At 35.9% G+C, this 17,213-nt stretch overlaps 1 protein-coding gene across 2 annotated transcripts; it reads left to right on the forward strand.

Annotated features, from left to right (window-relative positions):
- Nucleotides 1-2,478: 2,478 nt before the first annotated feature.
- Nucleotides 2,479-16,806, forward strand: galnt6 (UDP-N-acetyl-alpha-D-galactosamine:polypeptide N-acetylgalactosaminyltransferase 6 (GalNAc-T6)). 2 transcript variants are annotated; one of them, XM_051096413.1, is made up of 11 exons: nucleotides 2,479-2,745; nucleotides 3,933-4,434; nucleotides 5,233-5,405; nucleotides 7,932-8,081; nucleotides 8,548-8,782; nucleotides 11,535-11,652; nucleotides 11,733-11,933; nucleotides 12,057-12,188; nucleotides 12,311-12,412; nucleotides 12,579-12,737; nucleotides 15,931-16,806. In XM_051096413.1, exons 2-11 carry the CDS (start codon nucleotides 3,959-3,961, stop codon nucleotides 16,042-16,044), a joined length of 1,860 nt encoding a protein of 619 aa, XP_050952370.1. In that variant the 5' UTR covers nucleotides 2,479-2,745; nucleotides 3,933-3,958; the 3' UTR covers nucleotides 16,045-16,806. The 2 variants fall into 2 exon arrangements, with proteins under 2 accessions (XP_050952370.1, XP_050952371.1); XM_051096414.1 differs by lacking the exon at nucleotides 2,479-2,745 and adding an exon at nucleotides 3,595-3,727.
- The last annotated feature ends 407 nt before the right edge of the window (nucleotides 16,807-17,213 follow it).

Raw genomic sequence — 17,213 nt, forward strand, 5'->3', positions numbered from 1 at the left:
GCACTGCTGCAGAGTATTTTTGTCTTTTTTTGGATTTACCATTCCCACTGTATAGATGCATCTTTAACTTTATAATTGTGTTGCAAGAAACATCCCTCTCCGTCCTTAACAAGAATTTCTCAATATGAATGTACATGTATGTTTAACATTCTCACTTTTGTCATAGACATGAAAGCACATACAGTTTTTAGTTCAAATATGTTTGTGGTACATGGACCTTTCAGGACCTTTTTTCATTAAAAAGGTGGTAAATCAATAAATTGGGTGTTTTATTTAAGCATAAAGTATCAGTACCGTATCCACCCAACAGTAGTTTGTGCAATTTCATTCATTTTTTCTCATTTTACAGTACAAGTGGACATACAGGCCAAGTCAGTATTTGGACAAAAAGGTTGAAATATTAGGCACCTTCCACAAATGTGGTAAAAAAATAAAGAAATAAAACTTTCTTAACAATGGTCAGTAAAAGCATAACCTTCAGAAGAAAAGGTGGTTGTCAACCTCAGGAGACCAAGCTAAATTTTATCTAATAATTTTCACCATAAGTTCATATATGTAACAGTGGTGTGCAAAATCTGTCACTTGGCTACATGTAACCTACATATGATGTTTTAGTCATTAAAATTATTTTACAATAATTAAATATCAATCAACAGATTATAAATATGCTTTTAATTAGTTTTTGTGCTAGGTTCATTTTATATACCAGTCAAAGGTTTTTGAACAGTAAGATTTGTAATGTTTTTAAAGAAGTCTCTTCTGCTTTCCAAGCCTGCATTTATTTGATCCAAAGTACAGCAAGAACAGTAAAATTTTGAAATATTTTTACTATTTAAAATAACTGTTTTCTATTTAAATATATTTTAAAACTTAATTTATTCCTGTGGTTTCAAAGCTGAATTTTTTGCACCTTCACTCCAGTCACATGATTCTTCAGAAATCATTCTAATATTCTGATTTACTGCTCAAACAAATTAAATATTGTGTTGAAAACAGCTGAGTAGATTTTTTTTGTGAAAAAGAAATCTTTTGTAACATTATAACATGATAATAACATTATAACATGTCTTTATAATTCTAATATCATCACTTATCAATTTAAGGCATCCTTGCTAAATAAAAGTATAATTTCTATAATTTCTTTCCAAAAAATAAAATAAAATAATATATACTGACTCCAAGCTTTTGAATGGTATAGTGTATAATGTTACAAAAACTTTTTTCAGATAAATGCTGATCTTTGGATCTTTTTACTCATCAAAGAATCCTGAAAAAATGTATGCAGCTGTTTTAAATATTCATAATAATAGGCCTAAATGTTTCTTGAATGGCAGATCAGCATATTAGAATGATTTCTAAATGATCATGTGACACATGGAGTAATGATGCTGAAAATTTAGCTTTGAACACAGGAATAATTTACATTTTTAAATATATATTTAAATTATTTTAAATAGTAAAAATATTTTACAATATTACTGCTTTTGCTCTATTTTGGATTAAATAAATGCAGGCTTGGTGAGCAGAAGAGACTTTAAAAAAAAACCATTAAAAATGCTACTGTTCAAAATCTTTTGACTGGTAGTGTAATAAGAGAAGTAGTGGAATACAGTAATAGTGTACACTGTTTAGTGTGCCATTTGTTCAATCGTTTAAAAAGGTTTCCTTTTATTTCCAACCTTAATACCGTAGATCAAAAGAATGTAATACCTCAAAACTAAGCTATCAGGTAGACAGACAGGCCATTGTTGGGTGTGAGTGGCTCTACTGATTGTTGTGTTAATGGACTCTTCTCTTTGTTCATGCTCAGCTTGGTGTCTTTTCTTCAAGTAGCAGCAGCCTCATGTCAGTCGATAGTTTGTAATCACGATTCTCTCCTACAGAAGTACCGACCCCATTTCCTCTTGGCCTGCCTTTCTCAAATGTCTGAATAAATCTGTATTCGGTTACACGTACGCGACACAGGTGGCATTGAATTTAATTGCATCCCTGTCAATAATTTATATACGTTGAGGTATAGTTTGTTAACTTACCACATCCTTCCCTGAGCCTTAATTAAGTAATCAACGTCATCCAATTTTAGACAAGTGCAAAGCATCACTGAAATGTTAAAACTCACTCCTATTCTCAAATCTATCATGCGAATCGATGTTTTTGAATGGATCTTTAAGATGAATCATTCTCGTTAACTTCCATGTACCGAATCATTTAGATTCACTGAATCTCCCTTTGAACCGTGTCTGCTGTTTAGTCACTTGTGGGGAGATGCTTCTGATGCTCAAATTATTTTAGACACGAAAAACGGCTCGTTTTGAACGAATCGGTTGATGAATCTTTCAGCTACCTGCTGGCTTACGTACAGCGAACCACATGAAAGTATCCGCGAATGATTCTTTCTGGTGAACCCGAACGCATTCAAAAGATTCGAATCACTGAGATGAATCAAAATCCCCACCATCACTAGAAGGAAGGTCCGGCGTTAGGACCCAGACGACTCTCAATCATTTGAACGAATGGCACCTGTTGCGTTCAAAGGGAAGCCGGGAGGCCAGTGCTGCTGGACGCGTGAAAACGTCGCGCTCTTAGTGAATCCAGTATCTCTAAAACGCGAAGTTACAGAGTAACAACATCCGTTCATCGACTCTCTCAGCTGAAACAAACGGTGCGGCGGTAGACGAGGACACGCGTATATATCTATACTATCTGCCTCTGGGAGAAGCACATGATTGACAGAAATTATTACAGGTAAGCTTTGAAGATTTAATTAGTGTATAATTAGTAAATAGTAAGTGAGTTATTTGTTTGAACGTGTTTAGAGTCATGTCTTTAGTCAACAAAATCAGACCTCGCGTATCTTCCTCTGCTCCTTGACATGAGCGGGGTTTCATCTTTTTTGTGAGTAGTATAAGTTACTGTTTTGTACGTACAAAAGCTTGTTTGCCGTTTGTTATCATCATCTATTTCGAAAATAAGGCTTTTAGATGTTGTGAAAGATTGAAATTGGTGTCATATTGTACATATTTTAACCATTTAATGTTCTTGACTCACTTCCTTATCTTTTCAGACAAGTTTCGCTTAGTTGTCATGTTGCGTGGTATTATTTTTTTGTTTGTTTAAACTTTAAGGAAGTGCTTGGGGTTTGCGAAATATACAAAACTGTTCAGCACGGAAAAATGCTGTTTAACCAACAGTTACTTCATTACTCGCTGTTGTATTAGTAATGTCCATTTAAGCTCTTTACCATTCAACTGACTCAGTATAAAAGGCAGGAGAACCAGTTTTACACCTACGCAGAAGAATAGCAGAAGTTGGCCTGGCTGTCTCTGTTGGCCATTGCCTGTCTTGGGAATTGTGATGTAGGTGTTTTTAAATAGACTGGTGCCATGGGCACTGAGGTTCTGATTCATTTAAAACCATAAGTTCCATTGTCCTCACATTTCCCATTTGGAAAGTAATTACTTGAGGAGGTTAAAATGCAAGAGTAATGGTGCTTTAAATGCGCCAGTCCTCAAGATGACCATTAAACTGGTTCCAAGCGGTTGGAATCCAGATCTTTTTATCCTGTTCAGTTAGTCAGATCAGAGGCGACGTGTCACAGTTGTGAAATGTATTTATGCAAAGCTTCCAACGCCACCCATCAAGTGTAGTGGGAGTGTGAGCCACCTGTTGCCACGTGGATCCAGCAGGGCGAAGGAAGGATCAGGTGCAGAAGGGTGTTTGTTGTCAGGTGAGGTTTGTTTGCTCTGTTGCTGTGCTCCATGTGAGAGTCCACAGTGCAGGCTTTCTCTGCTAATTAAGAGTGGGATATGGCCTGCTTTGTTGTGGGGTTTGTGTAAACAAACAATGAAAGTTTCATCATGGATCTTTTTTTTACGTTCTAGTGATGGTTGTTTTTCCTTCACAACTGATTTTATTTTGCTCTGTTTTCACAGTTTGGTGACCGAGATTGGCCAATAGGATGCGTCTGAGGCGTCGTTTCTCCCCCCTGAAGCTCACTGTTTTGGGCGGTGCGCTTTTCATGTTGATTCTTGTGGTGCTCCAGAGGGATGTTGGCACCGGTTCGCTTCAAGACCCCTGGCTGCAAGATCTCTCCAATAAAAAAGAGAGGGTGTTTGAGATGGTCCGCGGGGCGGTTAATAACTTCGCCTTCCAGATAGGAGCCCCGCAGCCCCCGTCAGTGGGATTGCTGCCCACCCCGGATCGACACTGCCCCCCGGGTTTCTACACTATGGCGGATCTCAAACCGTGGATCGAGAGACCTCCTGAGGACCCTCAGGCCCCAGGAGCCAAAGCCGCAGCCTTCCAGAAAGCCAGTATGACTGCGGAGGAGGAGAAGGAAAAACAGGAGGGCATGACCAGGCACTGCTTTAACCAGTTTGCCAGCGACCGAATCTCCTTGCACCGCAGTCTTGGAGAAGACACCCGTCCACCCGAGTAAGAATGGGCACATTGTTTGGCACTATGAGAAAATGTGGAATACAAACAATTCATTCAGTTCAGCAAGCAATCCGCTATAATGATTCCTTTCGGACGTTAACGTTAGACGGCACTTACTGCGTGCGTTATGATATTTGCTACCATTCTAGACACCTTTTAATTTACGTTGACTCATTTGATCTGTTTACACAGAAACACGAAGGTGCAGATTCATCTGTTGATTTAAGGGCTGGGGCTAAAGCCATATAAATGCTGCCCAAACACTCGTTGTAGATTAGAGTCTTTACTGTTTTGCTGCGCAGGGAGTTTCTAATCACACCTTCACCTGTTGCATCACTGAACAATAGGTTGACGTGTTATGTTTCCTTTTAAGCCTTATTATATTTAAACACTGTGTTAGGTAACGGGCCTTAAGCGATTTGCATACGTCCTCATATTTATAATACAGATAATTACAATGTTTAAATGTGTATTTTGGGAATTTTGTTTTAGAATATATCCTTTTTGAGGCGTATATGGTTGACGGGGTTGTTATAGTTAACTAAAATTAAAACCATAAATGCATCCATTGTTTGGAGGAAAAACTGAAGTTAAATATAAAAAAGACATTTCTTATTTACATTTACTTTAACGTAATATACTAAAATAATACTAAAATTATGACAAACAAAAAATAAATCTAAATATATATGAAATATATTTTATATAAATATAAAATGTGTATGTGTATAGGCTGAGTTTATGTCTGTTTAGTACACAACACACGTATATAACTTTTTCATGCGTCCTTTATAGGTGTGTTGAGCGAAAGTTTCGCCGATGCCCTCAACTCCCCACTACGAGTGTGATTATTGTGTTTCATAACGAGGCATGGTCAACACTTCTGCGCACCGTGTACAGCGTGCTGCACACCTCCCCAGCCGCCTTCCTCAAAGAAATCATATTGGTGGATGACGCCAGCACAGCAGGTGGGCCCGACCTTATCAGTTCACATTGTAAAATTTAACTACCCATAGAAACGGTGTTAATGTTCTTGTCTCGATAGCAAACAGTTTTATTTAGTGGAATGTTACCTGTACAAATGCTTCTTGAGGTAGATGAAAAAAGGTCAGAGACATACAGTAGACAGATCAAGGAATAAGTTAAGGATGTGGAAAAAAAATGTCTGCGTAAACAAAGGAAGTAATATTTCATTGTTGAAACTGAAAATGTATATTAGCTAACTAGTCTATACCAAAAGTTGCTGGTGATAAAATGGCAATTTGTATTATTATAAAGAGCTTCTTTTTTTTTTTTTTTTTTTTTTTTTTTTTTTTGTATCTGCAGTAGTTTAATTGATTTCCTCATTAGTTTTAGGTACTCGTTAGTTTTAGGTAGTGTTAGAGCTGTAAGTGATGAGATAAAGGAAGTGTCTCACCACAGGAAATATCTTGTTTTTTCTGTGCAACGTGCTCTGAAGCTATTTTTAGGCTGAAAAATGCCACTGTGAACAGTTGACAAAGTTATAGCCGACTTGTAAATTGTTGAACAGTTTTTTTTGATTAAATGCACTTAGGCTGCACTTGATCAAAAATAGAATAAAACAATGATATTGTGAAATATTACTATTTTAAGTGATTTCTTTTTGAATATTTTTAAATAATATTTTAAAATCAAATAATTTCTGTGGTGACAAAGCTGAATGTTCAGCAGCCATTACTTGAGTCTTCAGAAATGATTCTAATGTGCTAATTTGGTTCTCAAGAAATTGGAATCTTTGGGAGGAAAAAAATGCATTCAAAAGAACAGAATTTATTTGAAATATGCATAATTGCATAATTTGTAATATTATAAGTGTATTGCTGTCAATTTTGATGAATTTTATTGTGGCTTTCAAATGATTAATCTTGATTAATCACATACGTCACAAAATACGTTTTTAATACACTGCCCCTGTTCTTTTGAACTGCTGATGCATTTTTTTTCCTCCCAAAGATTCCGACTTCTTGAGAACCAAATTAGCATATTAGAATCCTTTCTGAAGACTGAAGTAATGGCTGCTGAACATTTTGGAAACGCCCTAGAAAAGTGGGGTTTTGGACAATATTGGCATGAATCCTTTTTAATTTGTGATAATTTTTCACCGATAAGGGACAACACAAACTATTTTATTACATAAACAGTTTATATATAGAAAAAACTTAAATTTTTGATTCATTAAAATATGAAAATTATTATTGCTGGTCTTCAATGATAATGTCAAGTTGCTTTAATGTATTTGCACCAAAAAATAAGGATTTATGCTGATATCGTCCAAAACCACACATTGCCAGGGGTGTTTCCAAACAATAATAATAATAGTAATAGCATGATGTTGTTGAAACAACAGCAAAAGCAATGGAGGAGGAAAAACAAATACATCCTGCCTGATTTTCAGCTAGAGCAAGTGTTTGGAAAAATAATATATTAATTATTGATATATTATTATTGATTATTGGTTATTATGGAAAGTATTCGGAAAGGGAGAGGAAAACAAACAACATGTTCTATGAAGCCACCAAAGGGACGTGGTTAGCCGTGCTAGTGGTAGCCTGTTACAATAGAGTACAGAGAGTAAAGAGAGATGCCTGATAGATTTGCAGATACTGAGCACCACTGACAAAAATCTAATCTTGTAAAATATGTGGTAAGTAGGCCTACTGCTGCTCCGTGTGATCACAAATTTCGAAAGAGAAAGTAAAACGCAAGCGTGCATTCAAAAGCGATTTCAATGTCATGCATATTAATAACGGCTCCCTGATGCCCACAATTTATATACAGTATAATTACCCATTGATATAATTGCGAGAGAAAGCACTGAAATATATTTTTTCCTCCCATCTTGTATCATAGTACGTATACGTAGTCATTTCCTTTCTGAACACGGCATGATCGGATTCGGACACAATTTATTAGGAAGTTAATGGTTAATAGGAAAGACTGATTTTTTTTTTTTTTTTTTTTTTTTTTTTTTTTTTTTTTTTTTTTTTTGAGTCAGGACTACCCATACTATAGACTGGTGTGTTTTTGTATTAAAATACTGGTCCATTTGATGTCCAGTGTGCACAAAAATTTTGATGGAAAAATTGTAAATCATGATTAAAAATCGAAAAATCATGAATCTATATATTTTATTTTATTATTATTATTTTTTTAACCAAATCGTGATCCCAATAATTGATTTGAATTGAATCGTGAGATACCGAACGATTCCCACCCCTATAAAAGCAAAAAAGCAAACTTTTTTTTTTTTTTGGATGTGATTAATCACGATTAACCGTTTGATAACCCTAAATTTTGTGTCTTCTTGATGAATAAGTATTAATTTCTTTAACAATAATGCATTACAACTGTTTGGGGCCATTTAAGATATTTTCTTTTATAGTAATAGTTTTGTTCATACAGTGCGTTTCAAAGGTTCTTTACAATACAGAAGAAAAAAACAAGATTACACTAATGTCTTCCTTCTACATCAGAACACCTTCACGAGAAGCTGGAGGAGTATGTGAAGTCACTGAAGATCGTGAAGGTCGTGCGTCAGCCGGAGAGGAAGGGCCTTATCACTGCGAGGCTTCTTGGAGCCAGCAAAGCCCAGGGAGAGATCCTCACCTTCCTAGATGCTCACTGTACGTATGTCATTACTCACTCATCATGACTTGCCCTGCCCATTCAAATTATCTCACACAGCATTCCAGTTTCTGTTAGCACGTCCTTAACATCCGTCATTCTCGTTATTTGCGACAGGATGAAAAGTGGTTTTTCAGGAACCTGCTCTTCTGGTGCACAGGCATGAGCTTAAATCGGTTACTCCCATTATTATATTTTTTTTCTTCTGGCACTTATGTCATTTGCAAAGTTATGCACTGTGACAAAAGAGCTAGTATGTGATGCTTATCTTGTTCACTTTGAGCCATTGTAGGCGGGATTGAAACCTTGCAACTCAAGTTACGCCTGCGTAATGTTTTCCAATATTTTACCTTGCATACAATGAAAGGGTTGAAATGTGTGACGTGTCATCTTAGCACATGGGCTTGAGTACTATATTTACAAACCCTCTTTTTTTCTCTTTTGTCATGTTTTTTTTTGTTACAGGCGAGTGTTTCCATGGCTGGCTTGAGCCTCTCCTTGCACGCATTGTTGAGGAGCCCACTGCTGTAGTGAGCCCTGAAATCACAACCATTGATTTAAACTCTTTCCAGTTCCACAAGCCTGTGGCGTCTGCCCGTGCCCATAACAGAGGCAACTTTGACTGGAGTCTCACATTTGGCTGGGAGGCCATTCCAGATTATGAGAATGCTAAACGCAAAGATGAGACGTACCCAGTAAAGTAAGTCACACATGTGTTATTTAAATTTTTAACCTTGCCCTAATATGTGATTGTTACATCAGTATTTAACTTTCCCATGGCAGGTGTATTTGCTTTTTCATCAATTAAAGGGATTGTTTATCCAAAAATAAAAATTTACTCGCCCTCACCCGAAATAAGTCCTGACAGGGAGATCAGGAGTAGTCTTTCATCACCCTTAAGGTTTTATTTTTGTGTGTGATTTTTATGATCTCACCATTATCCTATTTGTTTCCTTTTTACTTACCAAAAAAATGAATAAATGAGAAGTTATTTTATAAAAATGTTATTTCACGGTAACAACATATCACAATATAGTTGTGTTTGCTTTAAATAAGGTCTTTGATATCAAAAATTTCAGATACCATAAATAATTCTTGTCACCAGTTTTAATATCACAAAACTAAGACTAGCCTAAATTAAAAAAAAAACAAAACAAAACCCTGAAAACAAGTAAACAGGTTTAAAAACAAAAAAAAACAAAAAAAAACTAAGAAACTGATTACAAGCAATAGGACGAAAAAAAAAGAAATGCTACTTACATTGTATAAAGTAATCAAATATATAAAAATGCATATACAATCAAATGTACAAATTAAATGTATATTTCTTAAAGTTATGAAAGTGATTTAGTCAAAAGCAGTAAGGGAATTTCTCTCTTTTGTTGTTTGATTAACATGAATGACAGACAGCAGGAGTATTAAACTGCTTTCACTCTAAGAGCTACCCAGATCCAATATACTGTTACACATCTGTTTTCTTTCTCAGCTGTTTGCTTTTATAAAGACCTAAATTACGGTGTTTAGGAGGATGCTGGGTGATTTGACACATAGAAGTGTGTATTAAGTCGTTCAAGGCTTGTAAAGCATTTAGAAAAAAGCGCTGTTCAAGACTCCCACTCTCTAAAAGCTCTCAGAAACAGTTTTTCAGACAGTACGCACATATAGTGAAATAAGTTATCATTCGCAGCTGATTGCATTTCAACATCTTAAAATCACCTGTTATTAAACCGCAATGCTTAAAACCTGCAAACGATATGGTTTTGTGTCCATGTAGCACAGTAATGTGAGTGTGTAACTGTAATGGATACGATAGTCCAAAATCTCTACCAGTTAATCATGTACTGGTATATTGCCCACACCCAGATGCATCTATCATATGCGATGCGAGCTGCATCTAAACATGATTTAATGCTGCTGGATATTGACTGTGGTTCGTTACTTTGTTTCTTACTTGTTACACAGTGTGGTGTGGTTATGAAATGCTTGGAATTTTTGTTTTAACTGTTTACTCAAGACCAGGTTCTTCCTGTCAATCTGATTTTTATGAATGAAATGACTTGGCTGGTTGTATCAGGTTTCATTGAGTATCAGATGAACCACTTTCTTTCAGTTTTCTATGGCCATGTCTTAAGAGATTACTAAGATTAGGCTACATGTGTCCTCAGTTAATTAAACAACCTTTACCACAGTATGTTGCCCTGGACCACAAAAACAGTCATAAGGGTCAATTTTTTTGAAACTGAGAATTATACATCATTCTGAAAGCTGAATAATTAAGCTTTCCATTGATCTCGGCTATACTTGGCTGAGATGCAACTATTTGAAAATGTGGAATCTGAGGGTGCAAAAAAAATTTTTGAAAAATTGAAAAAAAAATCACCTTTAAAAAGTTGTCCAAATTAAGTTCTTAGCAATGCATATAACTAATCAAAATGTAAGTTTTGATAAATTTACCGTAGGAAATTGATCTTGATGTCCTAATGATTTTTGGCATAAAAGGAAAAATTGATCATTTTGACCCATACAATGTATTACTGGCTGTTGCTACAAATATACCCGGTTTTGTGATCCAGGGTCACATATAGTATATAATTCATAACCTCTTCTTGTATACAGGATGCAGCAATGTTATATCCATTTATAATGGATTACAGTACCATTAGTTATGTGTTGTAAGTCTCTTATCTTGACCTTACGGTTTGCACAGTGTCTTGCTACATCATGTATATTAAGTGTTCAAAATGTACTTTCTGCATAGTTTGTTTGTTCAAAAAATTGCTAGATGAGAAATTCCCTCTTTTGTTAGTTTTATATACAATAATATTAAAGGAGAAGTCCACTTCCAAAACAAAGATTCACATATAATGTACTCACCCCCTTGTCATCCAAGATGTTCATGTCTTCATTTCTTCAGTCGTAAAGAAATAGTTTTTTGAGGGAAACATTTCAGCATTTTTCTTCAAATGATGGACCGGTATGGTGCCCCGATTTTGAACTTCCAAAATGCAGTTTAAGTGCGGCTTCAAATGATCCCAAATGCAGTTGTAAACGATCCCAGCCGAGAAAGAAGGGTCTTATCTAGCGTAACGATCAGTTATTTCCATTTAAAAAATACAATTTAAATACTTTTTATTCTCAAATGCTCGTCTTGACTTGCTCTAGTTGAACTCTATGTATTCTGACTCGAGACAGTTAGTGTGTGTCAAAACTCCAATCGTATTTTCTCCTTCAACTTGGATGACAAGCGGGTGAGTACATTATATGTTAATCTTTGTTTTGGAAGTGGACTTTTCCTTTAGGATAAATGGAACAAACCGCAACTTCTAGCTGAAGTATGAGTTTAATGGGTAAATGCAAAAGTAGTTTGTCATGCAGAAATAAGTAATAGGATCTGACCCCATCTCTAGGGCTACAAGTCCTGCTAACTGTATTTGTCCTGTTCTTTCTTTCAGAACTCCAACATTTGCTGGTGGTTTGTTCTCTATATCTAAGGCCTATTTTGAGAAAATTGGGACCTACGATGACAAAATGGAGATCTGGGGTGGTGAAAATGTTGAGATGTCTTTCAGGGTCAGTTCTAGCTCTTCAGAATTCCTCTGCAGCCATAATAATGACATCTGTTAAAATGTGTATGTGTTTTGTGCCGTCAGGTGTGGCAGTGTGGCGGACAGTTGGAGATAATCCCTTGCTCCGTCGTGGGTCATGTGTTCCGCACCAAGAGCCCTCACACCTTTCCCAAAGGTACAGAGGTCATTACACGTAACCAGGTGCGCTTGGCTGAGGTGTGGATGGACGACTACAAGCTGATTTACTATCGACGCAGCCAGAGTGCAGCTAAAATGGCCCAAGATGTAAGAACTACTTTCACTTTGAGGATTCAAATATTAACCATGTGTTTGTGGTTATACAGTATATGTACTATAAGTGTAAGCATGAGACTAACTGCATGACTTGTTTCCTGTATGGTTGTGTAGAAAAACTACGGTGATATATCTGACCGCTTAAAACTCAGAGAAACCTTACAGTGCAAGAACTTTTCTTGGTACCTAACCAATGTCTACCCAGAAGCCTTTGTTCCTGATCTTACACCTGTGAAGTTTGGAGCTGTAAGTTGTTGTTGTTTTGTTTTTGTTTTGTTTTTTTTTAATGCAACATTCATGATGATTAGCCATTTTAACCCGGTCTGGAACTAAATGTTTATTTAAATTTTTTTTGTGTGTGTGTGTAGCTGAAGAATAGGGGATCACAGCAATGTCTGGATGTTGGAGAAAGTAACAATGGGGGAAAGCCTGTAATTATGTATTTTTGTCACAACATGGGTGGCAATCAGGTATAGTACCATCACTTTATTCACATTGATTATTATGAGTTGAGGTGCTCTTAAATGTCACATTATTATAAGAAAAAAGACATTTTTGACTGGGTTTTTTTTCTTCTTGATCCAAAGTGAAACAGATCATGTTGGTTTTTTTTTTTTTTTTTTTTTTTTTTAACAGTACTTTGAATATACATCACATAATGAGCTGAGGCATAACATAGGGAAACAGCTCTGTCTGCACGCGACTCCTTACCCAGAGCCAGTGAAGATTGAGCTCTGTACGCTGAAGGGCAAAGGCAGCAGTTTGACTCCTGAACAAGAATGGGTGTTCACAGAAGTAAGTGTTTTCTCAGCTCACAGCAGGTTTTACTCCGTTCGTTACTAGAGTCTGCTTCCTTCCCCTTTTACTTACTGTCTGTTGCAGTCCTTTTTAATAGGTGAATAACTTGATCAAACGCAGTTATTTAAAAATTTTATAAATTATTGTTCTAATTAATGTTATAAATGTGTATTAATATAAACAGCAGTTCAAAAGGGAATGGTCTGTATGATTTTATTTAAATTAATCATTTTATTCAGTAAGGATGCATTCAATTAATCAAGTGACCATAAAGGCATTTATAATATAGCCAAATATTTCTGTTTTAAATAAATGCTGTCCTTTTGAACTTTTGTTCATCAAAGAATCATGAAAAATATGGAACATGGTTTCCACAAAAATTAAGGTACACAGATGTTTTTAGACTTGATAAGAAATGTTTCTTGAGCTCCAAATCTGCATATTAGAATTTCTGAAGGATCTAGAGTATTGCTGCAAAAAATTGAAGTTGTTGTAATATTTCATAGTATTACTGTTTTTACTGTATTTTTGCATACAGTCTTTGTGAGCATAAAGACTTCTTGTTAAATTTTCAAGTCAACTTTTCATCGAGGGCTGGGCGATATGGCCAAATAATTATCACAATAAAATTTTTCATGTCAGTCGATATCAATAATTATCACGTCAATTTCAAATCTTTCTTTCAAGTTTAAAGGCAGACCGATTTTTGCTCCTAAATGAAAGTTGTAGAAAGCAGTTAATTGTGGTTTGTACTCTTTATGGCTAGAATATGACTATAACTTCAAGTCATTTTTCCAGTCTTTTTTTTTTTTTTTTTTTTTTTTTTTTCCTTAAAAAGGTCACCGGATGCTAAGTTCACTTGTACATGTTGTTTGAACATTAATGTGTGTTGGCAGTGCATGTACAAATCTACCCTATAATGATAAAAATCCATGCAGTGGTTTTTAATTAATCTTTAAAAATAATATTCCCTTTTTCAATTAGAGCCTTTCTCAAATGCCTGTCATTGTGGCGTCACACACACACAGAGGCCGCTCCCACGATAGTTGATTGACATGAGCGTTTTACCTCAGATCAGCTGTCAGAGTCCATCCTCTTTGTTTCGATGCCAGAGCAGGATATCTCCAATTGAGCGATTGAGGTGTTGTGTTGCTGGATGTAGTAATGTACGTAGTGGTCGTCATTTACTCCTGACATCTGAGCTGCTGAAGATGCAGTAGATTGCGTTTGTTTGTGAAGGGAGTGCACCTCCTGATCTACATATCCGTCTATGTTCGCGCGTATCATTTGTGATCCAGCTTCACTTACAGCAGAAATGAGTTAAGAGGTTTCTTATGAATGTTTGCGATCGCCTTTCCTAATAATGTGCTAGTTAGCAAGTTTAGCAGCTAAACATGGCTAAAGTAAACAGTCGTGTCCCTCCACAAAGAGAAGAGAGGGGTGGGGTGAGCAGAGCTCATTTGCATTTAAAGCAGCCTCGACCAGAATGAGAGCTGATTTTGGCAAGGTAAAAAGGGTGTTTTACACTACCATTGAGAATTTTTAACCAAAGTATATTATAGACTTTTCATTAAGACCCTAAGGAATCATATCAACTTATGGAAAATGGGCATTGATGACCTCTTTAAAGTGTTTTAATAGAAAAATGTATTTCTTCGTTTTTTTTTTTTTTTTTTTCATGTTCTAATGGGTAATATTGTTTTAAATCATGAAAAAGGTTTGTGTTTAATGACTTTGACGAGTTTCTTCAGCACAATTTGCAGTGCAGGCTGCAATATATATATATTTTTATTCATTTTTGGCATTTTTGCCTTTATTATGATAGGATAGTTAAAGGAGAAATTCACCTCCAAAAAAATATATACAGATAATTTATTCACCCCCTTGTCATCCAAGATGTTCATGTCTTTCTTTCTTCAGTCGTAAAGAAATTGTTTTTTGGGAATGTTCTCCATTATAGTGGACTTCTATGGTGCCAGCAACTTTAAACTTCCAAAATGCAGTTTAAATGCAGCGTCAAAGGGCTTTAAACAATCACAGCTGAGAAAGATGGGTCTAATCTAGTGAAACGATCGGTAATTTTTAAAACAAAACAACAAAAAAAGACAATTTATATACTTTTTAACCTCAAATGCTTGTCTTGTCTAGCTCTGCGTGAACTCTGTGTGTTCTGGTTCATGACAGTTAGGGTATGTCGAAAACCTTTTCACACTGGGTCACACTTACTTCTGCAGTGATGTAGGACAATTTTATAGTTGGAGGAGAAAATGAGATGGGAGTTTTTCGACATACCCTAACGGTCATGAACTGGAATACACAGAGTTCACGCAGAGCTAGACGAGATGAGCATTTGAGGTTAAAAATATATAAAATTATATATAAAATTATACTTAATTATAATAAATTATTATTTTTTTTTTATTATTATTTCTGTAATATTTTTTCTTTTTTTTCTTAAGAAAACAACTGCTTGTTTCACTAGATAAGACTCTTTCTCGGCTGGGATCGATTGTACTGTTCTGCACAGTGTTTCTCCTGTTTCTCTCTTTGTTTGTCTCCTGTTTCATCTGGCTTTAAACTGGTTTAAATCACTAGCTGTGTTTCCATTACCCTTCAAATTGTTTTTTTTGAAAGTTTGCAAATTCAAAATATGCCTAATGGAAATGCGTCAGTTTCGTAAAAACGCCCATATATCGGAAAAAAGTTTTTACATTTGCATGAGGTGGTGGTGTTTGTTTTTTTGTTTTTTTTTGTTTTTCCTTTCAGCCCACCAGAAAAATGGTCCGTCTTGTGCGGTTCAAATGAGTAGCACTGTTTCCTTCAGCTTTAGGCGCATAAACATTATCCCCTGGTTTCATAGACGAGGCTTAAGCCTAGTCCCAGACTAAAATGTAAATCTTAAAATGTATCCGTGCATATATCAGTGCCTTTGTTTTGTCTCAAGATGGACACCAGGCACGTTTATAAAAATTATTTAAATGTCCTTACTGAACTATGGCCTAATCCTAGTCTAAGCCCTGTCTGTGAAACCAGGCCTATACTGAACATTTATCAAACTGTTATTGTTTTTTCGAGGAAATTTATATTGTGATAATTATCATTATAGTTTAATTTAAATTGCTGATTTGATAGTTTCACCCTATTCACATGAGAAACCCGTTTACATTTCTTCCTGTCATGCTTATTTTAGGAGCAACTGCTGAAGAATCCGTCCTCTGGAAAGTGTCTCCATAAGAAAGGAGACAAGATATTAATGAGTCCCTGCAGTCCAGCAGACCATCACCAGCAATGGGCTTTCAGTTGACCTCACACTCCAACTGAGGAGCAAGGACGTTCACTCCCATAAGACCCACGAGGGAGGGCCAGCAGCCACAGCTCAGGCTGATAAACTCACTGTAGGCCTGAGCGGATGCACTGGGAGTGTATTGGATAGTTCATATCCATAAGCTCCCAAAGACATTATGATCAGACTTGAGGTCAGGATGCTCAGGGAAGACGGAGTGGAGATCATGCACATCAACCCACTGGAGCATCTCAGAGTAAACAGTCCAGCAGCAAGATTGTTTACTCGATGCCCTCTATTGCCTTATTGATGATGTTTACTGCTGCTTTTAAATGGTGTAGGTTTTATTTATTTTTTAAGAAATGGAAAATGAAATATTTTTGGAACTTTGTTAGTGTTAAGGCCAATGAATGGCCGGCATTGCCAACGATACATGTGATGTTTGTATGATCCCAATCATTTGCACATGCTGGGGGGGATGAGGGTTATCTTCAGCTCTAGTAAACTGTCACATGGCAGCATTAGTTTCAGGACTTTCTCTTGTGTTTTTGAAGCCATCAGTATGTATAAAGCAGCATGTGACTTGTTTCAGTGTACTGAGGTCTTTTGGGGGAAATCATGCTCTAATAATGTATACATGTAATTAACTGTTTCATCCTCTTCACCTCTACATTATTCTTTATAAATTTTGACTACACCGATGTGTTCTTTAACAATTGGAGATTTCAAATATTTGATTATTTGAAAATATTTGATTTGTAAAAAATACACACTCCCAGATCATTTGCTGGTGTTGTTTTTCAAAAAAATGTACTTGGTTGTTAAAAGGATAGGTTATCCATAAATGAAAATTCTGTCAATAATTACTCACCCTCATGTCATTCCAAACCTGTAAGACCTTCGTTCATCTTCAGAACACAAATGAAGATATTTTGATGGAATTCAAGAGCTTTCTGATCAACTGATACGTTGAAACCCCAGAAAGGTAGTAAGGACATTATTATAATAATCCATGTGACGTTATGGTTCTTTAATGAATGTGTATTAAAGCAACAGAAGAGAAGACATGTTGAATAAAGACATTGTTTTTGTTTTTCTTGTGCACAAAAAGTATTCTTGTAGCTTAAAAAAATTACGGCTGAACCACTGATGTCACATGAACTATTTTAACAATGTCCTTGCTACCTTTC

The sequence above is a fragment of the Labeo rohita genome, chromosome 23, assembly GCF_022985175.1.
Source record: "Labeo rohita strain BAU-BD-2019 chromosome 23, IGBB_LRoh.1.0, whole genome shotgun sequence".
NCBI classification, from domain to species: Eukaryota; Metazoa; Chordata; class Actinopteri; order Cypriniformes; family Cyprinidae; genus Labeo; species Labeo rohita.

Bases quoted from the DNA above. Each gene is read 5' to 3' on its own strand.
- galnt6 (XM_051096413.1), top strand. From the start codon at position 3,959: ATGCGTCTGAGGCGTCGTTTCTCCCCCCTGAAGCTCACTGTTTTGGGC. The intron at 5,406-7,931 runs GTGGGCCCGACC...CTTCTACATCAG, and splicing joins GGATGACGCCAGCACAGCAG to AACACCTTCACGAGAAGCTG. The intron at 8,082-8,547 runs GTACGTATGTCA...TTTTTGTTACAG, and splicing joins CACCTTCCTAGATGCTCACT to GCGAGTGTTTCCATGGCTGG.